We start from the raw sequence: 24092 nt of genomic DNA, 5'->3' as shown, positions 1-24092 counted from the left end.
AGTGGGTGGGACAAGGTGTAAACTGCTCCTCCCCCTCGCATATTGGCTTTCCAAGCAAAACCTGTTTTACACCATTTAAATCAATGTATTTTTTTTTTTGTGAACGATAAAGCAAGACTATTTTCATATAATTTTGAAGCTAGAACTCAAAGGGACCACATCCATTAGTCAAAAGTCTTGTGGACACATATTTAATATGTGTTTTGTGGTCTTAATTCAGCAACTTTCATTTTTATTTTTTCCAATAACCACGCATAAACATTATTCTCTTAAAAATACAAACATCTACATACAAGTTGCTTGCATATTATGGTAGCCCTGTTTGTGCTATATAGAGTGAATTTACACCTTTGTCATTAACATGTTTATAAATAACTGAAAAAAGCACAAATGTCAGGGCATGTCAGAACATCTCAAGGGCCCCAAAAACACCTTGGTCCCCAGAGGGTTAAAGTTGTGGTGTGGACTCCACTATTCTCACAGAAATATAATGATTATTAAATCTTTCGAGATATTATTTATATAGTTAGGCTTTGTGTGAATGGGTCTTTAGATCTGCTGGGAAAGGGAATCCTGGCTGCTCCGGGAGAGAGAGAGCATGTGTGTGTGGATGAGTAAGCAGAGCGAGTAGCGTGAGAAGTGTGTTGGTGTGCATGAATGAGTGAGCAGAGAGGAGGGGCTGTTGGTGCGTGTGCCACTCCGCTGGCCTCTTTTATCTGGTTTGCTGGAGCGATGTCAACAGAGGAGAGTGGACGGCCGGCACGCTGCCGGAGATCAGCACAGGGAGAGGGACGGGAAGCCCTGCATGCTCAAGATCATATTGAGCTGTGAAAATGTTAACACTTAGATCAAATTGATGCATTTTAGATCAATGCAAATGCTCACATTATATGAATATAATGGCCAAATTAAGTAAATGTGTTTTGTGTTTTTTTCATAGAAATGTCTGCATTATGAAGATTTTTAGTGCCATCACTGAATAAAATTCATTGTTGATCAAAGGGTTATTGTCGTTAACTAAAACTAAAACCATAATCATTTTAGTTAATAGAAATAAAACAAATGCTAACTCAAATTAGATAAAATATATATCAAAAATAAAAATTTTATTTCAGCTAGTTGCCAAAGCAGCATTTCTCATTTTCATTTAGTTAACCTGGTGTAAAACTGACATAAAAAAGAATAAAAGTTATATAGACATATAAAGACTATAAAAACAAACTTAAATTACTAAAACTTTCAAATTAAAAATATATAATCAAAAAACTAATAGTATCTCAATGATACTAAAATAACACATAATTGATTGTTTTCATTATTAATTAGGATATTCATTTTGAGATATTCTAAAGATTAAATGCAAGTGTTATTAAATTAAGGAATTTTAAGTGAGTGTTAACTGTAAAAAAGGAGAAATGAACACTCATATTGAATCCTCCTGACTGATAAATATAATAAAATAATCTAAAATCACAGAGAAAACTATATCACTGTCAGTTCATATCATTTAACTAATTTATCTGTTAGTGTGCGGTAAATTTTGTGGACCGAAAAGGTCCATTGTTGTCAGTAGTGAGGTGATGTATGAAGCACAGCTCACACAGAAGTCACTTTCAAACAAACTAGTTTTCTGTTGGTTAACACGGCATGTTTGCATGACGTAACATGTAACTTTGCTTTTCATTTATTACTTAAAGCTGTATTTTGTTGGTTTATTAACATTAATGACACCGACAGCATTAGGAATAATAGGTGTCTGCTGTCAGTATGAGATCAAATGCACGGACCGAAAAAACTGATAAACATCCGGTTTCTTTCTCAACTTATGACATAACCGAGAGAATACTTGCCGAGACGGGTATTTTGACAATTGTGCGTGCATGTGTCCTTTCAAGGGCAAGGAAACACAAAAAGAGGAATCAATTCGGTGTACGAGCGCTATCTGAAACTGAAATTTTAGATAATGTGATTCGGTGTCTGGAACTTCTGATGACTCACCTGGAATGATATTTCCATTTTTCTTTCGTTTGTAGATGGGCATGGCAGGTGGCAACAGTCCGTTTGGTCAGTACCAGGGTGGAGGGACACAAATGGGCACGACTGGCGTGAACGCTCAGAATAAAGGCGGCCTTCCCAACAGCCTGCCCCCGTTTCCAACGGACCTAAAAGGAGCAACGGTCACCAGCGTGCCAAACATGGTGAGTTTCCCATCATGCACACAAACTGTATGGAGCTTGCAGGCCAAAGTTAATCCTGTGACGCCGTCGCCCGTTCTCTCGCCTGCAGCCTCAGCAGCAGGTGTCGGTGGGGATGGTGGCGGGTCAGAGCGTGTCCGCGGGCCCCACGGCCGACCCGGAGAAGCGTAAGCTGATCCAGCAGCAGCTGGTTCTGCTGCTCCACGCCCACAAGTGCCAGCGGCGCGAGCAGGCCAACGGAGAGGTGCGAGCCTGCGCCCTGCCCCACTGCAGGACCATGAAGAACGTCCTCAACCACATGACACACTGCCAGGCCGGCAAATCCTGCCAAGGTGAGTCGACATTGAGTGAGTGTCGCACGCTGCTTTTGACCACAACATGAAAAGTTGTGCTGATAGTGTTACAGAAGGGCGATATTATAAAGTTGCTGAACAGAAGGTGGCAAGAATAGACAGCAGACAGTAAACAGACAGCAAAGATTGGTTGAGAATATTGTTCTAAAAAGTATTACAAGATATCTATTTCTCTCAGATTCGAATTCCTAACACTTCTGGTTCCTTAATGATTCCATTCAGATTTATTTTAGTACTTATAAGTACTATAGGTATAAGAAATGCAATTCCATGTGTTTAAATTATTATTTTTTTTAAACAATTCTTGCAAAAGGTGCACAAACTTTTAACTACTTTTTTATTTTAATTAATATAATTAATGTTATGTTAATTTTGTTCATATTTTGCTAATTGATATTAATTTTAGTAATACATATATTCATTATCTGGAATTGATAGGTTAACTTATAAAAAATATAAACAAATATGTGTGCACATTTTTTATTTGTGCTATTTTATACAAATTAATGAAGAATTAATAATGTGAAGAATTCCATGCATGAAAACAAAATATTCATTAATTAAAAATGTTTCTTATTTTCATGCGTGTAATACAATATTATTTTCATTCAACGTGAAATATTTATTAAAACAAGTTGGGTTTGGAACAAGGGTTGCGTGAAGAATGATTTTCGTGCAGAAAATTGTGTGTGCGCGTGTGAGAGAGAGATAATCCATTGAGGTGTGTCTGCTGTATTTTGTGGGTTGAGGTGTGCAGTAGCAGACCTGTTTTAATCTGCTGTCTGTGCTCTGTTTAGTCTCAGCGAGAGCGGTAATGAGATGTTTTTTGTCTGATGTGGGGTTTGGAGCATTGTGTGCGTCAGACAAAGCTGCAGCGCTTACACCTCGCTTTTTTAATAACATCCGATTTAATGGCACATTCGAAAGTCGCCCCGTTGAGGTTTGTTACCACCACAATACATGTTTGTGCGCTTGCGTAGTTTATTTCTGGCCTTTTCGGTTCACAGCTAGTTACGTTTCATTCACAAACACAGGGAATTTCCCGAGCATATGCTTTGTTCCGTCTCAAATACAATAGTCCATTTAGAGAGAAACTCTTGCCTTTATGGTATAATGCAGTATTAAGGAGTTGGCAAACAGCAGGAGAGGGCTTACGGCGGCCCGATGCTGCCCGGCTGCTTTGCTCCTAGTGCCGTAGTTGTTGTTGGACCCGGAGCACAGGGCTTCATTTCAACTCAAACGCAAGCGTGGTGCCAAACGTACCTCCACGCTGCCAGCTCATTTCCTGTTGTTCCCTGCCCGCGGTGACACCCGTATCTCTCTCTCTCTCTCGGACTCCTGGGGAAAGTGAACGTCTATAGAGATCATTCTTAAAGCGTCATGTTCTTGCAGACAGTGTTTAAAGCATCCTGAAGGCTTTCTTGGCAGAACTCGCTTCCTTTTAGAACCATCAACATTGTTATGCTTGCACCTCATTCAAACCAGTAAATCACAGCAGCAATAAATCATAATTGTGCAGATACTGAAAACGAGCAATGTGACAACTTGGTCGCTGAGTATGATATAAAAAAGATACTTGAGTTCAGTAACTATTTATATTTACTCAAATACAGTACAGCACTGCTTAAAAAATATTTCATTTTGGAAGTGACTCTATGCATTTGTGTTTTTACAATGGGGTAATTTTGTTGCACACAGCACAAGGAAGCTTTGAATTTGAATTGAATTGAATTGAATTTACAAAATAAAAGACAAGTAAACAAGAACATACAAACAAATGAAAAAGCAGAAGCACAAATAAATGCAATAAAATAAAAATACAAAGGAAAGGCAGAGTGCTTTAAGGTTTTCAGGTAGGACCAACAGTATTCAGATACAGGAATACTACAGGAATTGTTTCAATGTATAAATTAAATACAGATTCATTCTTCTCGCTATCTTTTGTTGTCTGATTAACATTAATGACACAAACAGCAGCAGGTATATTAGGCTGCTGTCACTTTAAGAGCTAATGCACAGATCTAATTTACTGATACACATGCATTTTCTTTCTCAACTGTTTACGTTCACATCAACACATCACTGACTGTGTTTATGTAAGTACTTGCCAAGACGGGCATTTTGACAATTTTGTGCATTTCTGACCATTTAAGTGCAATAATCCGTGAAAAAGCACTCAGTTTGGTACTCGTGAGCTGTTTGAGAGGCAGCTTTGTGTGTGCTACTGAATGCTTTAAAATCACATCTGTGTGCGTCTGCTGCGTACAGTTCTGTGAAGACCTGCTTTCCCACGGGAGCTTTTTTGCTCCCAGTTTTGCAACATTTGTACTTTGGCTCAGGCTTTCTTCTCTCTCTCTGTCTCTGCAGTGGCTCACTGTGCTTCATCGAGGCAGATCATCTCGCACTGGAAGAACTGCACGAGACACGACTGTCCCGTCTGCCTCCCGCTGAAGAACGCCAGTGACAAGCGCAACCAGCAACGTGAGTTCCAAATGGAAGCTTGAGAATTATAAATGATGAAATATACAATGATGACAATGATTCAAAACTGCCTTATATTTGAGTTTCTTCAAAGTAGATTTGTCTAGATTCCAGCTTTGCACTCTTTGGATGCTCTCTCAACAAACTTCCCCATGTGAAAAAGTACGCTTTAGCTTACTTTTAAAATAGTACTTGGACACAGTATACTTTAAAAGAATACACTTAATTAATTACATGTTTCAGACACTTAATTACATGTTAACTGCCATCAAATGAGAATGTTTTGTGGTTTAATTTTAAATTAAATGCATTTTTTTTTAAGTAGGACTTGACATCTTTATATTTAATTTCATAATTACTTCTGTTGAAATTTAAGATAACATTTATTTGAATGAATGAATTATAGTATTTATTTGAATTAATTCTTGAGAGAGATGAGAGATGCGTGTGTGAATTACCTGCGTCTGTTCAGAGTCTCTTTTTTTCTGTTAACAACGAAGCTGTGAGTTTCAGAATAGCCGCTATTTTATTACCGAAAAGTCGCGGGACCGCGTTGATAACAAGATTCTGTGCTCCTGGATTTTTCTGTGTGCGCACCGCAACCTCCGTTCTTTTACAATTAAGTGCACTACTTTTTGACAAGCTTTAAACAGTATCCAAAACACTATTTTTCTAAGTTATGCAGTATCCATTAAAATAGTTGTAATCACTGTTTATATTTGTCCACAGAGCTGTTATGAAGCATTTAAACGTTTAGATCTAAATTCAGAATTCAGTTGCATGGTGTTTTCTGGATATGTAGATATTCAGTTGGATTCTGTGAGGAAAGGCATCATTGTAGTTCGGTAGCTGTGAGTGCGTGAATGTTTTATGTGGCCCGTGTATGTTTGCTGAGGAGGAGGGGCTCGAAAGATGAGGAGAATCGTGCCGCCCCGCTGGCCGAGCGCGCCGGTGACTCATTAAAATCTCACGCTGTTACAGACCTGCAAACTGCCTCTCCCTCTTCAAAGCGTCTCTCATCATGACTCTGAGAGTGCGAGGCAGCTAAAGTGTTTGTTTCTGCGCTGCGGGATTTACATGTTGGAGAGTCTGTGTTGTGATATTTCTTCCTCATGCAAATGGCGTCTCGGACCCACTCCCTTTCCTTTCTACTTTCCTCAGTTCTTTCCCCACAAATAATGTTTTCTTCCAGATGGCTGTTTGGCAGGTTTTGATTTTTTTTCATATCTTGTTTGAAATATGCAGATGTCGTCTTCCCAGAAGGCTTCTAACATCTCTTTCCTGTATTACAGCAATGCTGAGTCCCCCCAACGCTGGTCTGCAATCCCCCATCGGGTCGGTCGGCACGGGGCAGCAGACGGCGCCCGCTCTACCCAGCTCCACACCCATCGACCCCAGCTCCATGAAGCGGGCATACGCTGCCCTCGGTCTCCCCTACAGCAACCAGAGCCCCACACAGACCCAGACCCCTGCACAGACGCAGGGCCCCGGGCAGCCGACTGCACAGACGCCACACCAGCAGCAAATGAGAACCATCAATGCGCTCGGTAAACACTTAATTACTTTATAGCAAAGAAATATATTAATAATAATAATAGTTGTAAATAGTAGTAATAATAGTAGAAAAATGTATAAAAAAATAGTAGTGTGTGTATGTATGCATGCATGTTTTTATATATATATATATATATATATATATATATATATATATATATATATATATATATATATATATATATATATATATATATATATATGCACTTTTTTTATTATTATTATTATTATTATTATTTCAATTATATTGTAACCATAATTTGTTTGGGGGGAAATTGAAATAATATAGATTTTGCCATTGCTGCTGATAAATAAATAAATATATTAAATTAAAACAAGTACATATATATTGTTAAAATAGATGAAATTTGTATATAAATGATATATAAACTATATATAGTATTTCATTTATGTATATTTATTTATTGTTATAATTGTATATATGTATTTTTATTTGTTTATTTTTTTGTCCAGGGGGTGGTCAGTTGAACCAAATCGGCGTCCCGACATCAGAACAGTCTAAGCTGCTCCCAGATGGCACCATGTCGTCAACACTTAACTCTAACAAGTACGACACGGACACACACCAACCAAAACACACCTCCAGCTCTTAATTGCTAAAAATTGATGTTTTAAATCTGTGTGCTAACCAAGTCTACTGATTCCCCTGGCGCAGTCAGCTGATGCCGGACGGCACTACGGTAGGCAGCATGGGTAACCTGCCCACAGCGGCCCCTCTGTCAGCCACCGGTGTGAGGAAAGCCTGGCACGAGCATGTCACTCAGGACCTCCGTAACCACCTCGTACACAAACTGTTAGTAAAAGCTGATCTTGCACTATGTGGATTTAGTCACACTTTAGTTTAGGGTTCAATTCTCACTATTAACTACGACTTTTGTCTCAATCAACTCATAAATACTGCTTATTAATAGTTAGTAAGGTAGTTGTTAGGTTTAGGTATTGGGTGGGATTAAGGCATTAATATGTGCTTAATAAGTACTAATAAACAGCCAATATCCTAGTAATATGCCTGCTAATAAGCAACTAGTGAATAGTGAGAATTGGACCCTAAACTTAAGAGTGTTACCATATATTTTATAAATATTTTAAATATTTTTGCTCACCAAGGCTGCATTTATTTAATCAAAAAATGCAGTAAAAACGGTAATATTTTGAAATATTACAATTTAAAATAAGTTTTTATTTTAATATTTAATATTATTTTAATTCTAATATTTTGTTTCAAGATTTTAAGATGTCATTTATTCCTGTCATCAAAGCTGAATTTTCAGCATCATTACTCCAGTCTTGCACAATGACAATTTATCAAATAATTGATTTGTTTTTAACTTAAAAAAAAAGAAAAAAAGGGACAGGAGGCATGTACAAGCAAAATGATTGAATTTATTTGAATACAAAAAGTGTGCTAGGTTTTTAAATATTTCTGTTAATTTGATAATTATGGAATTATGTATATTACCATTGGATTAAATTTACTATGCAGTTTATTTTGTAACCAAAATAAGCAGATAAAATTTGGTTCTTCATTACATGGGACTTTTAATCATTATTTTGAAATGATTACTTTTTACAGTAAGCACTCTTACAACCATCTAAAACACATTACAATACAAACGCCATAAAGTAAACAATGTCATAATTCATCAACAGTAGATCATAAGCATTTACTGGGCATTAATACACAGTATTTTCTGAAACCTTGAGCTTGTAGAACTCGTTTTCACTTTGAAATGTGCAGCAAATCATCGCCTATTGAAGTTTAATATTCACATTGAGCCGTATTGCAATTCCTGTTTCCGTGACCAAATTTAAGACCTCTTAAAGTTAAAATAAAATGAAGGCTTCAGCTATAACATTTATGTATATTTAAAATTTAATCAATGTCCTGTTGATCCAGGGGGATTGTTCTTTGTAATAAGTAACTTAAACATAGTTTTGGTCTCTGTGTGTTTTAGTGTGCAGGCCATCTTCCCTACGCCAGACCCCGCCGCCCTGAAGGACCGCCGTATGGAGAACCTGGTGGCGTACGCACGAAAAGTGGAAGGGGATATGTACGAGTCCGCCAACAGCAGGGTGAGCGCAAACCAACAGTCAGGCTTACACCTCATCCTAAAGGCGGATAAAGTAAAGTGAAAGTTCTTCAGTACTGTTGATTTTAACAACGTAGTCTGTGTGTGTTGTACAGGACGAGTACTATCACTTCCTGGCGGAGAAGATCTATAAGATCCAGAAAGAACTGGAGGAGAAGAGAAGGTCTCGATTACAGAAGCAGATTATTAACCAGGCACCCATGACTGCAGCGGGACAACAGCCACCGGCCCTCAACCAGCCTAATGTCATGGGACCTCGGCAGAGTGAGTCATTTATGCTATATTATCACCACATATTGGATTCAATTGTTTTATCAATTGGGGGAGAAGTTGTTAAACATAGGCCTATGTGAGTAAGTTTTAGTCCAATGTGATAACATTAATTAGCAGGGAGAAAAAACTCTTTGAGTCAAAATAACCTGAACACAACATGAGGTTTAGAAACACACAAACGCACGAACTTTGCAGGTTTTCTGATCTCATTTTGTCTCGTCCCTCTCTTCAGATGGACCCGTGCCTATGCCTAATGTGCCAAATCCGATCATCAATCGAATGCAGGTGTCTCAAGGTACTTCGCCAGTCCCATTCGCCGCAAATCATGTCTGGGGAAACACATTTGTTTTCTCAACTTTAAACAAAAAACTGCATTATCAATCTTGTGTGATGTGTTCTCCAACAGGGATGAATCCATTCAGTGCAATGCCCAATGTGCCGATGTCTCAGGCTCCCATGGCAACACGTGCTGCCTCTCCGATAAACCATCAACAGATCAACATGAACCAAGTCCCTACGGTCAGTCTTCATTTCTGGCTCCTTGCTCAATCAATCAATCAATCAATCAATCAATAAAATGTTATTTATATATCACTTTTCCAAACAAATCAGTGCAATTCAAAGTGTTTTACAGGAGGCAAGAACAAGAAATTGACACTAGGATTAAAATAAGACCCAATAATAGATTATAACAATAACATTAAAAGTTAAAAGCATGAAATGGTGAAAAAAAAAAAAATTAATTAGTGATGATTAATTTAAACATGTACTAAAGTCAATGTACTATTACAAGAAAGCCACACTAAAAAGGTATTTTTCATTTAGGTTTAAAACTTTCGATATTTTCTGAACACCAATTTTTTTCTTCTTTTTTTTTCTTTCAGATAAATATGTCTCCCACTCGAATGCCCCCAACGCAAGGCATGTTGGGAGCTCACGCTGGGAACATGGTGGCGCAGACGGCCAACCAGACGCCGTTCATGGCTCAACCGCAGTTCCCTGCCAACACCAATGCCATGAACGTCAACATGGGCCAGCCCAACGCGCAGGCGGCCGTTTCACAGGTGCACACATGCACTCACGTTCCTAAAGTAACCTCATTCCGCATGGCGATTTCCCCTCTTAACATGTTTTGTCCCTGCTTGTGTGCGTGCAATCTCTCCTTCCCCAGCAGCAGCCGAACGCTAACCTCCCCCTGAATGCACTTGGGCCCTTGGGCCCCTCACTAGGCTGCCCCGCGCCCCCTCAGGCTCCACTCCGCGCCACACCACCCCCCAACGCCACCGCCAGCACCACTAACCTGCCAGCAGCACTGCAGCCCAGTCAGGCCTCCACACCCAACCCCGCCCCTGCTCAGGGCACCCCGCCCCACATGCAGCAGGCGGAGCTGCCCCTCCCTGGAACACCGGTGAGACCCCGCAGAGCCGTCCTCAAATGACCGTTACCAAACCTAGTGAGCTGCCCCATATAGGCAGCATCCTGACCCAAATGAAACCTTATATCCAACTCATTCAGGACATGGACAGAAATGTTTTAGGCATCACACAAATTGCACTTCATATGAAACTAGGGCTACATGATTTGGAGGAATTGATTGCGATTAATTCTCCCTTTTTCGTTGTTTAAAAAAAAAAAAAAAAAACGCAATTTAAAATGGTTTGCTATGCTTGTTTAAAGGGCTGCACAATTTGGCCCAAATATGTGTGATTTTATTTATCAATATGACTATAAAATATTAACCCTAAACCAGAAATAATAATACTAATAATACTAATAATTATTATTACTAAATAAAATATTAAAAGAAAAGTAACATTATTATCATGATATTTTTCTGTAAATAAAATCAAGTATTTACGAAAAAATAATATAATTTTATTTTACGGTACAACTGTAAAATTACAGTCATATTTATGACTGTCTTAAAGGGATAGTTGACCCAAAAATGAAAATTCTGTCATCATTTACTCTCCCTCAAGTTGTTCTCAACCTGTATGTGTTTCTTTCTTTACAAAAGGAGATATTTTGAAGAATGTGGGTAACCAAACAGTTGATGGTAGCCATTGACTTCCATAGTATGAAAAAATAAAATACTATGGAAGTCAATGGGGTCCATCAACTGTTTGGTTACCCACATTCTTCAAAATATCTCCTTTTGTGTTCAACAGAAGAAGAAAAAAACACTCATACAGTGGAACAACTTGAGGAAGAGTAAATGATGATTTTCATTTTGGGGGAACTATATCTTTAATATCTTAATTTTCAAACGGTAAACCATCAAGCTTTTATTTTGGTAATTTTTTTTCAGTAAGCTTATTGCAGTTCATTCTGTGATTGCATTTTTCATGAAGGATACATGAATTGCTGCATGATTTTTGGACGAAAGCCGACTGTGGTTTCGCCTCGCGTCGCCTCCATCCAGGCCAAAAGTTGCTCTTGAACACACAGCTAAGACTACAACCAATGGCCAACTGGCAAGTACGTCCTGCGCCTGCGTGAGAGGAAATAACTCCATACCAGCAGGTGGCAGTAGTTGTTATTCGTAATTCGTTCCATTCCTTATTCAAAAAGGGAAACCAGAAGAACATAAAGCAGTGCTGGTTTACCTCTTGACTATAGTTAACCATATACCGGTAGATCACTGCCACCGACTTGCTTCGCTACCGATTCAACATGCTCAGTTGACCAAAAAGCTGCCGACGGGTCTGACTAGTGCTGACAATGACAAAACATAAAAAAACAAAAATGTGTACAGACACTCAACGACGGCCTGACATTGGCCAACGGCTTTGTGTGTAACGGCCTTTAATGTTCGGGAACTTGTGCAGTTATTCAGCAAATTTTTGTGGCCGAAATCCAGTCATTTTAATAGCATGAAATCGAGATGGTAAAAGATTTCCCCATGCAAATTTCGCAACGGGTTCATCAAGTCATTCACACATTCTGAAGTGTTGACCAACAGAAATCTGCTTCATACATCACTACAAAATAGAACATGGACCGTTTTGCTCGTGTAATTTCGTCACCTTTAGGGAAAAAGGCTCAACTTTGACCTCAGTAGGCCGCTCACTAGGTTTTGGATTAAAGTTATGTTTTTGTAATCAAGCAAAACTGCCAAAAATGAGACGGTAATTTTTCAGTTTTAAGACAAAATTCAAATAAAAATGTTTTAAAGGCAGTAAATCAGACACTCTCTCTCTTTCAGAGTGGTGAAAACCGTGTGCCCACTCCAGCATCAGCAGCCAGCGCCGAGCTGCACTCCCAGCATGCCGTGCCTGACGTACCGCCCAGTGACACTAAAACAGAAGAGCAGGACTATGACATAAGCATCAAAACAGAGCCCAAGATGGAGGTGTGTATTATATTTATATATTGTATATTATATTCAGATTTCTGAATAATAATGTGAGCCTGAAGACTGGAGTAATGATGCTTAAAATTCAGCTTTGAATCACAGGAATAAGTTACATTTTAAAATATATATTCAAATAGAAAACATAATATTGTAATTTTTGCCTTGATAAGCATAAGACTTTTTCAAGAAAACAATTTTACCGACCCCAAACATGGCATGAATGTGTCAGATTCTGATGATTGTTCTGGTCTCTGTTAGACGGAGGACGACACAGGCTCCCTATTGGTCAAAAAGGAGGAGCAAGAGGGGTTGGAGGCCAAGCAGGAGCCAATGGAGGCGGAAGACAAGAAGATGGACTTGAAGACCGAGACCAAAGAGGAGGATGAAAGCAGGACGAACGGCACAACGTCCTCTTCACCGCCCCAGTCTCGCAGGAAAAGTATGAACCTATATTTCTCTTCTGTGAGCTCTACAATTCTCTGTCCTTGTAGGTTTTTTTGTTGTTAGTTTCATTAAAGATACCATATTATGCCCCTTTTCAAAGTCTTCATTTTGTTTTTGGGGTCCACTAGAAGAAGAGGTGTTCATGTTCAACAATGTTCATTATTTTTCACATATTCTCAGTTGTTGCAGCTCCTCTCTTTCCAGTCTGTTAGTAACGTTCTGTTTAGTTTCTGTCTCTATGAAGCCCCTTCTTCTTCTGAAAAGCACAATGTTCTCTAATTGGTTGACCACTTTGGCCGTGTTTGGGAAATGTCACGTGTGTACTATGTACTAACTAACCCAAGCAGGCGCCGCCTCTTTATTTTGCATATGCCTTGGACAGAAATTATGTGGGATTATGTGACTTGTTCGTTCCCAGAAGAAAACTCAAGACTACAAAGGAGGCATTTCAGGGAGTTCAGAAACAGTGAGCTCTGATGTAGAGAATGACTCTTTCTGGAGTGACCTGGTGCTGCATTATGCACTAAAGAAAGTTGAAAATGTGAAAAAGCATAATAGGTCCTCATTAATCTTTTGTCTGTCCCTGTCTTTTGTGTTTCCTGCTCTCTCTTTCTTCTCAGTCTTTAAGCCGGAAGAATTGCGGCAGGCGTTGATGCCGACGCTGGAGTCTCTGTACAGGCAGGATCCAGAGTCTCTGCCCTTCCGACAGCCTGTGGACCCGACACTTCTGGGCATCCCTGTGAGTCTTAAATACATACGTGCCTGCATCTCTGTGAAATGACTGGAAAATATATCTAATACCGAAGTGTGAAAACTGTACGAGTACATATTTGACTGATTTATGAGGGTGTTTCCTTTCCTGCCTTTAGGACTACTTCGATATCGTGAAGAACCCCATTGACCTGTCCACTATCAAGCGCAAACTAGACACGGGTCAGTATCAGGAGCCCTGGCAGTACGTGGACGACGTGTGGCTGATGTTCAACAACGCTTGGCTGTACAACAGGAAGACATCGCGCGTGTACAAGTACTGCTCTAAACTGGCGGAGGTGTTCGAGCAGGAGATCGACCCGGTCATGCAGGGCCTCGGTTACTGCTGCGGGAGGAAGGTGAGATGATCACTGACTTTCAGCTCCGATTCTGTTGTCATATTAATTCCACAGATAATAACATAAAGTAATAATAATGTGCAAACAAATGTATTATTGAATACGGAACTGAACAATAACACTATTGTCTTGTAAGAGCTGCTTTACTGCAGAATTGAAGGTTTGCATATCTGGTTCTGTTATTTTCCTGTTATCACTGTAAAGCTGCTTTGAAACTATCTGTATTGTATAAAATGCTATATAAATAAAGGTGACTTTACTTGATTTTTTTAATTTAATGGTACAGTTATATTGCTGCGCTATTATTATTAATAATAATTATAAATGTGCTAATAAATATATGTAGTGTGTGTGTATTGTTGTATAATAAATTAATGGTTATCCAATAATATCTCTCCACAAAAGTAATAGTAATATATATATAATTGTTAAATAAATGGTTGCTTTATAATATCTTCACAAAAATAAATCATAAAAATGATTATAAAATATCAATAATGTGTTGTAAAAAATAATAATAATGTGCAAATAAATGTGTATTAAATATATCATTGTTTAATAAATTATCCAATAATATTTTTCCATAATAATAATAACAATACTTATGTTCAAATAAATATATATTAAATATATAATTATATAATAAATGGTTATACAATACTTTTGCCTGACAATAATGGTAATAATAAATAAAAAGAAATTGCATAGTAAATGGTTATACAATATCTCTCCACAAAAGTAATAATACATTTATATTAAATATATTATTATATAGTAAATGAGTGTGCAAAAATCTCTCCACAAAGATTATATTAATAATAATAATCAGTAATAATGGGGAAATAAATATACTATTAAACAATTTATGGAAATGTAAAAATAAAGTGAATATCAATTTTTGACATGCTGTAATTTTCAAAGCATGTTATCCACATCACAAATTATGCAGTTTTGTCTATTAATTATTAATTTGTTATTTTTGCCAACACACTTTTGGTTCAGTTTTTGTGGTGCAAGTAATAGTAATACAACGGTAGTTCCATTATTGTCATATTTTCAGTGCAACTGTTGAAGAGAACACCAGTATTTTTATATTATCTAGTCAACTGACTCATATACTGGTCATCAGTACACAAACTGACATAAACAGGATTTTCCAGTCATGTTTCTAAACTCTCTTTTCTCCTTTCCTCCAACAGTACGAGTTTTCTCCTCAGACACTGTGCTGTTACGGGAAGCAACTGTGTACGATACCCAGAGATGGCACTTATTACAGTTATCAGAACAGGTAAGACGACACGCTTGCCATTCCTTGAGGTGACATCCATGTTGTCAACAGCCTTAAACGTTTAAGAGGACACTTTCAATTCAAGCAGATGTGCTCCCTGTCATGTGGTGTGGTTTTTAGTTTTGTGTGTGTGCGGTTTGGCACGGAGCGATAATTATAATTGTTTTGATTCGTCAGATCATACACTGGCATTAAACCTCCCTGTGTGGATATGTGTACGCTAGCATAGTTTACTCTCAGGCCTGTTCACATGTATTTGCTAAACATACTCGCTCTCAACCCCCTCCCCCTTTTCTCTTTCTTCACGGTTACTCAGTTTGAAGTCTCCAGCCAGTCTTAATTTATTGGCAGTTGTAATATTTGCACTGGCACATTTATGAGTTTTTCTTCTTGCTGCAAATTGCCTGTTACCTCAGAACAGGCTCCCTTGCGCCCCCTGTAGCATAGAGCATGTCACTGGCAAACAGACACAGCCGCTCTCGCTCGCTTATACACTCACATCCACTGAATTTGGTATTTTTTTTATGTCAGCATTTGGCAGAGTTTCTCCTATGACATTCAGGGAATAATCATACAAAATGTTAATAAATAAATCGCTCTTGTGTGAATTGCTTGTGCACCTCCATGTAATTCCTGAAGTGATTCATGACTCAACTTGTGTTTATTGTGACTGTATAGGTATCATTTCTGCGAAAAGTGCTTCAACGAGATTCAGGGTGACAGTGTGACGCTAGGAGATGATCCTGCTCAGCCACAGACGTAAGTGATTGTTCCCCTTCTCTTTTAATATTTATATTCAATCTTGGTTTAGGAGATTTTATGGATCAAAATCATTCAGAATAAATATTTTTTTGAAACCTTTGAATGTCTTGAATGTTCAATCTATATCTGATCTTCTTTGAATGCAGCATGATCTCTAAACACCAGTTTGAAAGGAAGAAGAATGACACGTTAGATCCTGAGCCGTGAGTAAATGCTAAACTTTATTTCCCAGAATTCCATGAGGCAGCAATTAACACACTATCAAGTAGCACATGCTCTAATCGAGTGGCCGTATGGTCGGTATTGCCTCATACAGTTGTGGCGCCCCCTGTTGTAACCAACATAGGGCATACAAACACTCCCACCACACAAACGTAGCACTAACAGTCTCCAAGTATCAGTATTATCCTAAAGTTGTCCAAGTCCACACCTCCTACAAAGGCGCAATTGCATTGGCCTGCTTGCAAATGCGTAAGAACTGGAGGAAAAGAATCTGAATGATGTTTCACCTTAACTACCTGCACTTGCAGTTAGTGATTACACATTCAGACACTTGCCAAAGTGAAACCTGCCAGAATACAGAGCGCTTATATCCCCCGTTAATCAATTTTCCTCTTCTCAGGTTTGTTGAATGTAAAGATTGTGGGCGGAAGATGCATCAGATATGTGTCCTGCATTATGATGTCATCTGGTCTTCTGGGTGAGTTTGACAGCGCCTCAGAGCGAACAGTGTTGCTTTGATATCGATTCTGGACACGATGTGGGAAATCAGTGCTAATGAGCGTTTCTCTCTGCAGTTTCATCTGTGCTAACTGTTTGAAAAAGAGTGGAAAGTCGAGAAAAGAGAACAAGTTTTCAGCAAAAAGTAAGTAATAGGTCTGTTCATGTGATGCATTAATGTTAAATGAATAGTTAACCCTGAAAACTGAAAATTCTGTCATCAATTACTCACCATCATGTCGTTCCAAACCCGCAAGACTTTCGTTCATCTTTGAAGCACAAATTAAGATATTTTTAACGAAACCTGAGAGATTTCTGTCCCTTCTTTGAAACTCCATGCAACCAAAACTTGGACGATTGAAAAAGTTCATAAAGACATCGTAAAAGTAATTCATATGAATTGAGCGGTTTAATCTCAAGTCTTCTGAAGATATTTGATTGATTTAAATGTTGGACATATTTAATTTAGCCTTAAACATTGATCATCACACACACAGAGCACATCAAATGGAAACATTTGCATGTTTGAGCTTCCATTTACCATATTTCATGGTGAAATCTTTCACGTTTCATTAAAAACTATCCCTTTAAAATTGATTTTGTGCTAAATGTTGTCGTCTTCGATCCAGGGTTGCAGACAACGCGGTTAGGCACGTATATAGAGGATCGGGTGAACAAGTACTTGAAGAGACAGAACCATCCGGAAGCTGGAGAGGTGTTTGTGCGAGTTGTAGCCAGTTCAGACAAGATGGTAGAAATCAAACCTGGCATGAAGGCCAGGTAAATTTAACCTTGCTTACCTTTTATTTTCCTATAAGCCAATCTCACAATTTGGTGTTTTAACCTTCAGATGATCCTTGAGAGGGCAAGTATGGATGCCAAAACCAATCAGTTAACTGGCTTGGTTGCTCTGTATATGCAGTGTTGTGTAAAGAAAAATATCTTGTCATAGACTTATTTGCCTAATCAAAGTTTCACCCGTTTCAATATTGGTTCATTAATCAAAATGTTGATGTTATAGTGGCGTGTTAATATTTGTTCTTTGAAAAGGTAAAGGTGGCTTAATCCCCTGTTTCGTATCAGGTTTGTAGACACAGGAGAGATGTCTGAGAGCTTCCCCTACAGAACCAAAGCACTTTTCGCCTTTGAGGAGATTGACGGAGTGGACGTGTGTTTCTTCGGCATGCACGTTCAAGAGTACGGCTCTGATTGCCCTTTCCCTAACACCAGGTAAACTCTTACCCAAGTTCTTTAGCGAAAAACAGATACTTAAAGCAACGCTTATAGTGCTTGGCATGCAATGAAGTTAAAAGTCTCTCTTTGTCTTTTTTTACCTACCTAGACGGGTATACGTATCGTACCTCGATAGTATTCACTTCTTCAGACCTCGCTTGCTGAGAACAGCAGTCTATCACGAAATTCTCATTGGCTATTTGGAATACGTCAAGAAGCTTGGGTAGGTTTCACCATTTACTTTTTACTCAAGTCCAGCAAGTACAGTTGCCATTCATGCCCTGAACTTTGAACATTTCCACTTTAGATACGTTACGGCGCACATCTGGGCATGTCCGCCTAGTGAAGGTGATGACTATATCTTCCACTGTCACCCTGCCGACCAGAAAATCCCCAAACCCAAGCGCCTGCAAGACTGGTACCGCAAAATGCTGGACAAGGCCTTTGCCGAGCGAATACTGCACGACTACAAGGTATAGCAGAGACCATATGATCTTTTTGTAAAATAGAAACCAATTCATTGTGTATATGCCAACGAGTACCTCAGTATATGGTATAACTGAAAGGTGTTTGTATTTGATAGGATATCTTTAAGCAAGCCACAGAGGACCGTTTGACGAGTGCAAACGAACTTCCATATTTTGAGGGTGATTTTTGGCCCAATGTATTGGAGGAGAGCATCAAGGAGTTGGAGCAAGAGGAAGAGGAGAGGAAAAAAGAAGAAAACACGGCTGCTTGTGAAACTCCAGAGGTGAATGAGAGAAGCCTTTTTTATAAATATTTTGATACTCTGTAGATGAATGTACATCTCTGGCCTATGTGATGTTTAAGTAATTCCTGTTGTTTTATAAACCTGAAACGTCCTATTTAGACATCCTGACATTTTCCTCCTTTCTAACAGGGCACGCCAGGGGACAGTAAGAATGCGAAGAAGAAGAACAATAAGAAAACAAATAAGAATAAAAGCAGCGTGAGCCGAGCGAATAAAAAGAAACCTGGGATGCCGAATGTAGCCAATGACCTTTCTCAGAAACTCTACGCCGCAATGGAGAAACACAAAGAGGTCTACTATATGTTCTTCATCTGACTGTTAACCTGCTCTATGAGGCATTGCATGATTAATTTGCATTGTTTGTTTTGAATGTCAGCTTTTGATATGCATGTAAGCCAAGCCGAGGTGTCAAAAGTATTCACATTCATTACTCAAGTAGAAGTATAGATACTAGGGTTTAAAAAGACTTCTGTAGAAGGTGAAGTATCAACTCAAGCTTTTTACTCAAGTAAAAGTATAAAAGTACTTGTTTCAAAACTACTTAAAGTATAAAAGTAATGTAAGGAAAAAAATTCTCTCTCTCTCTCTCTCTCTCTCTCTCTCTCTCTCTCTCTCTCTCTCTCTCTCTCTCTCTCTCTCTCTCTCTCTCTCTCTCTCTCTCTCTCTCTCTCTCTCTCTCTCTCTCTCTCTCTCTCTCTCTCTCTCTCTCTCTCTCTCTCTCTCTCTCTCTCTCTCTCTCTCTCTCTCTCTCTCTGAATGAATATTTGACGCGATTTGCCCCGATTTCTCCCTCGCTTACCGCATCTAGGTTTCCTTCGGAGGACTTTTGGCGCTGCGCACAACCAAATGTGACTACAATCTCTCACAAGTTAGAAAGACACCACAACGCCAATCAGTTTAGCGATGTGTATTCAGGAGGCGGGAGTCAGATCTAAACCGTTTGTGTAATTGGCCAATTTTTTTTTATTTTTTTTTAACCACGACAAGCCGGAATGAAAACAAGCCGAAATTAAATAGGAGTAACGAGGCTATTTTTAAAATGTAAGGAGTAGAAAGTACAGATAATTGCGTCAAAATGTAAGGAGTAGAAGTAAAAAGTCGTCTAAAAAATAATTACTCCAGTAAAGTATAGATACCCCAAATTTCTACTTAAGTAAGGTAACGAAGTATTTGTACTTCATTACTTGACACCTCTGAAGCCAAGTGGTTTTCTTGGGAATAACTTGAAGAAACCTCTTACCTGTTCCTACTTGTTCTCCCAGGTGTTTTTTGTAATCCATCTGCACTCTGGGCCTATGGTCAACTCACTACTACCCATCATTGACCCCGATCCCCCGCTGACCTGTGACCTGATGGACGGAAGGGACGCCTTCTTGACATTAGCACGGGATAAGCACTGGGAGTTCAGCTCTTTGCGGCGCTGCAAGTGGAGCACCATGTGCATGCTGGTGGAATTGCACAACCAGGGCCAGGACCGCTTTGTCTACACCTGCAATGAATGTAAACACCATGTCGAGACACGTTGGCACTGTACTCTCTGTGAGGTAAGATCCAGAGGCTCCTGTAACATGCTACAGCTGTTTTTAATGATCAGTAGTGGATGGGTGCGTTTATCGTTTTTATTTTGATTGGAGCGTAAAAGAAATAAACCTCTTGGTAGTATGAAACTTAGGGAAACTTGGGGATGGCTATTATTCTACTAGTAGTGTAAACAAATCCTTATATTTTTTGTCCAGTTGTTAATGCATCTTAACTTTTACTTGACTTCTTATGAGATTACTTTTTATGTTTCGGTCATGCCTTGCTTGATCACGGTGTCCTCATCTTTCCTCAGGACTTTGACCTGTGCATAAGTTGCTACAACACTAAGGGCCATGAGCACCAGATGGTTAAGTGGGGTCTGGGTCTGGACGATGACAGCAACAGCCAAAGCGGCGAGGCCTCCAAGAGTCCTCAGGAGAGTCGGCGTCTGAGCATCCAGCGTTGCATCCAGTCTCTGGTGCATGCCTGTCAGTGCCGCAATGCCAACTGCTCCCTGCCATCTTGCCAGAAGATGAAGCGTGTGGTGCAGCACACTAAGGGCTGCAAGCGCAAGACAAACGGTGGCTGTCCGGTGTGCAAGCAGCTCATTGCACTCTGCTGCTATCATGCCAAGCACTGCCAGGAGAACAAGTGCCCCGTGCCCTTCTGCCTCAATATCAAGCACAAACTGCGTCAGCAGCAGCTGCAACATAGGGTGCAGCAGGCGCAGATGATGCGGAGACGCATGGCCACTATGCAGGGCCGAGCCGTGCCTCAGAGCCTGCCGTCACCACCTGCATCAACAGCCCCCAGCACACCCACCTCGCATCAGCAACCCAACACCCCTCAAACGCCGCAACCGCTGTCCAACCAGCCAGCTACGCCCAATGCAGGCGTCATGTCTCCGGCTTATCCCAGTGCACCCCGAAATGGACACCCCCCTCCTCAAGCTTCACAAGGCAAGCCTGGCCCACAGGCCTCCCCGCTACACCAGCAGCCGTCTCCGCTCCCGCAGCCTCCCCAACAGCAGCCGGCGCCCCAACAGCCTCCTCAGCAGCAGCCTCCGCCTATGGCGGTCAAAATGGCACGGCACATAGAGATGGTGGCACAGGCTCAACACAACCAGAACTATCGCATGACCATGAACGGCCTTCCCATGAACCACCAGCAGCCGCGCATGCCAGGCCTGATGCAGCAGCCCATGCAGCTTGTTGGACCACGCGGACAGCAGGTGATGCAGCCCATGTCGCAAGGGCAGTGGACAGGAGGCCCTCAACCAGGCATGCAAGCGGCTCAGCAGCAGGTTGCTCCGCAACAGACTGCACAGGGCCCTCAGCAGACCATGCCTATGCAGAGACCCACGATGCCCCAGCAAACGCAACAGCCACGTCTGATGGTGCCCACACAGGGTCCGCGACTGCAAGCACCACAGAGACCTGGAGCCATCGCCTCCAATGCCTTGCAGGAGCTGCTAGCAACCCTCAAGTCACCCAGCTCGCCCCAACAACAGCAGCAGGTGTTGAACATCCTCAAATCAAACCCGCAACTCATGGCCGCCTTCATCAAACAGAGGACTTTGAAGTACCACGCCAACCAGCCGCAGCAGCAACAACCGCCACAGGGCATGCATGCAGCACAGCCAGCGATTCCCAACATGGCAGCCATGCAGGGAGTGCCTCGACCTGGCATGGCACCTCAGCAGCAACAGCCCACACCACAAGGCATGGCAGCTCTTGGACCGCAGAGTCAGCTCATGAACAACCCGCAGCTGCAGGAGATGTACCGCCGTCAGCTTTTGCGACACCAGCAGCAGCAGCAGCAGCAACAACAACAACAACAACAACAACAACAACAACAACAACAACAACAACAACAACAACAGCAGCAGCAGCAACAGCAGGGAGTGATGCCGCAGGCACATGGCCAGTTCCCGCAGGCACAAGGGACTGCTACCAACTACACGCAACTCCGAATGCAGCAGCAGCAGCAGCAGTTGGCCATGCAGGGATCAGGTGGACCCATGGGCCAGATGGGAATGGACGGCACACCCAACCTCCTGCACCAACGCATGCTCCAACAGCAGCAGCAGCTTTCGCAACAGCAGGTCGTCCTCAAGCCTCCAATGGGCTCACCGGCGCAATCAAGTCCCATGAGCCCACAAGCTCACCTGCTTTCCGGTCAGCCGCAAGGTGCGCACCTAGCCGGTCAGCCCATGGCTAATGCACTCAGTAACCAGGTGTGCTCACCGGCTCCCGTACAGTCGCCCAGACCTCCGTCGCGGCAACTTCCTCCACATTCCAGTCCTTCCCCACAGGTTCAGCCGCAGCCGTCACCGCAGCACGTGCCGTCTCACACAGGGTCACCACGCCCTGGTCTGACGACACCCATGCCTGGCTCCATGGAGCAGGGACACCTGGGCACACCTGAGCAGAGTGCAATGCTCCCGCAGCTTAACACGCCCAACCGCGGAGGGCTGCCCAGTGACTTAGGAATGGTGGGAGACACAACGGGAGACACGCTGGAGAAATTTGTGGAGGGATTGTAGCGTTTAATGGGAGACTCCACCCACCACAGTCTCCCCGTTCCTCTTTTCTTGTTTTTCTTTTTTTTTTTCGTGGCTCTGTTGGGTTTTCTCTAATATTCTCAAATTTTTGTACTGACATGTAATGTCATTTGTACTGACAGATGGTTTGAAGAAATGTATGAAAAAAAGAAAGAAATTTATGTTGATAAGGCTTGGGAATGTTATTGTTTCCTAAAAACAAGACTGATTTCTTCCTTTTAAGAGGGATTTGAAAATTGTTTAAAAGAAATATAAATCACAAAGAATATATTTTTTGTTCAGTTTAGACCCATGTGTGGTCAATGCTTTGTTTTACAGTTTAATTTTTGTTTTGTTTCAGGGGCGCGCGGGGGGTCTGGTTTCATGCCTTTTCTTTTTTTTAAGAAAATTACAAAACTTCATTATAATATTCATACCTTTTGTTTTGTACCTTATCTAACTTTACAGCATTTTTGTGTTGGAAGACTGTAAAATAATTTGTCTGGGAGTTTAGGTCAGGGTTTCTCTGCTCTGTCATTCTTCCTGGCGATTGTATTCTAGTGTTGTACCATTTTTTTTTCAGACATGCATTCGGAGGCATTTCCTCCTCTCCTCATTGTGAAGTTTGTATGAGGAGAACTATTTGTTTGTATTGATAGGAACTGTGCATACGCATGTATGCAGACACACAGAGACACACATATTCATCGCTCAGACAATACAACAGAATCCAAGAGGACATGTACACATTTACAACATCTCACTGGCCTGGATCCAGAGGTTCTGTCTTGCAGATGTAGAAAATTGTTGCTTTTTGTCCTAATTTTGTTATACAGATATATAAATGTAAAGAGAGATAGAAAGAGAGAGAGAGAAAGAGGGAGAGAGAGGGCCCTTAAGCTGAGCGAGAGAGAATGGGCGATCAAGCGCTTGTCGGAGCAGTTATGGATTCTGGTATTGGTATTGACCCTCATTCCTCTCACACAAACTTGAACAGGGGCTCTACTCTTTCCCTCAATGTAAATCATGCAAGTTATTAAGCAAAGTACTATAAATATAAGGAAGAGAGAATGGAATCATTGTATAAACTGGTTGAAAAACTTATTTCTTACTTATATACCATATTGTTAAATAAACTGTGTGCAACAGATCAAAACCATGTGTCTTTAATGTTATTTATATGTTATATTTATTATATATAATATGTGTGTGGTAACGTTAGATTGTTGCGTCCGTGGGCTTATTTAATTCCTGTCAGATTTAGAAGTAATATGATAAATCAAATTAGTTATTTGCCATATTTAGTGGGATTTACCGTCTTTTTAACAATTTCGTAAGTTTTATGGTTATATCACATGATGATTGTTTCGCAATCGACG

At 40.6% G+C, this 24092-nt stretch overlaps 1 protein-coding gene across 3 annotated transcripts in view; it reads left to right on the top strand.

The window, feature by feature from the left end:
- The window catches only part of crebbpa (CREB binding lysine acetyltransferase a), a 51759-nt gene extending 27898 nt beyond the window's left edge, over positions 1-23861 (top strand). Inside the window, exons 3-31 of one of the 3 annotated variants that reach the window (XM_079889948.1) lie at positions 2034-2198; positions 2287-2527; positions 4916-5029; positions 6322-6576; positions 7058-7151; positions 7260-7397; positions 8560-8677; positions 8790-8958; positions 9200-9262; positions 9374-9486; positions 9852-10031; positions 10142-10375; positions 12173-12319; positions 12581-12761; positions 13387-13505; positions 13636-13875; positions 15075-15163; positions 15842-15922; positions 16072-16128; positions 16548-16625; positions 16723-16790; positions 17275-17425; positions 17729-17875; positions 17988-18101; positions 18186-18351; positions 18462-18629; positions 18780-18941; positions 19913-20194; positions 20485-23861. In XM_079889948.1, coding sequence (XP_079746074.1) covers positions 2034-2198; positions 2287-2527; positions 4916-5029; positions 6322-6576; positions 7058-7151; positions 7260-7397; positions 8560-8677; positions 8790-8958; positions 9200-9262; positions 9374-9486; positions 9852-10031; positions 10142-10375; positions 12173-12319; positions 12581-12761; positions 13387-13505; positions 13636-13875; positions 15075-15163; positions 15842-15922; positions 16072-16128; positions 16548-16625; positions 16723-16790; positions 17275-17425; positions 17729-17875; positions 17988-18101; positions 18186-18351; positions 18462-18629; positions 18780-18941; positions 19913-20194; positions 20485-22716 — 6366 coding nt within the window. In that variant the 3' untranslated portion in view covers positions 22717-23861. Of the gene's footprint in view, positions 1-2033; positions 2199-2286; positions 2528-4915; positions 5030-6321; positions 6577-7057; positions 7152-7259; positions 7398-8559; positions 8678-8789; positions 8959-9199; positions 9263-9373; positions 9487-9851; positions 10032-10138; positions 10376-12172; positions 12320-12580; positions 12762-13386; positions 13506-13635; positions 13876-15074; positions 15164-15841; positions 15923-16071; positions 16129-16547; positions 16626-16722; positions 16791-17274; positions 17426-17728; positions 17876-17987; positions 18102-18185; positions 18352-18461; positions 18630-18779; positions 18942-19912; positions 20195-20484 lie in introns of all 3 variants that reach the window. The other 2 variants (XM_079889947.1, XM_079889949.1) reach the window with 2 other exon arrangements.
- Positions 23862-24092: the final 231 nt, after the last annotated feature.

Source organism: Squalius cephalus, assembly GCF_949319135.1.
Source record: "Squalius cephalus genome assembly, chromosome: 13".
NCBI lineage: Eukaryota > Metazoa > Chordata > Actinopteri > Cypriniformes > Leuciscidae > Squalius > Squalius cephalus.
Note: the sequence above shows the minus strand (reverse complement) of the source record. Positions and strands in the feature narration are given on the sequence as shown.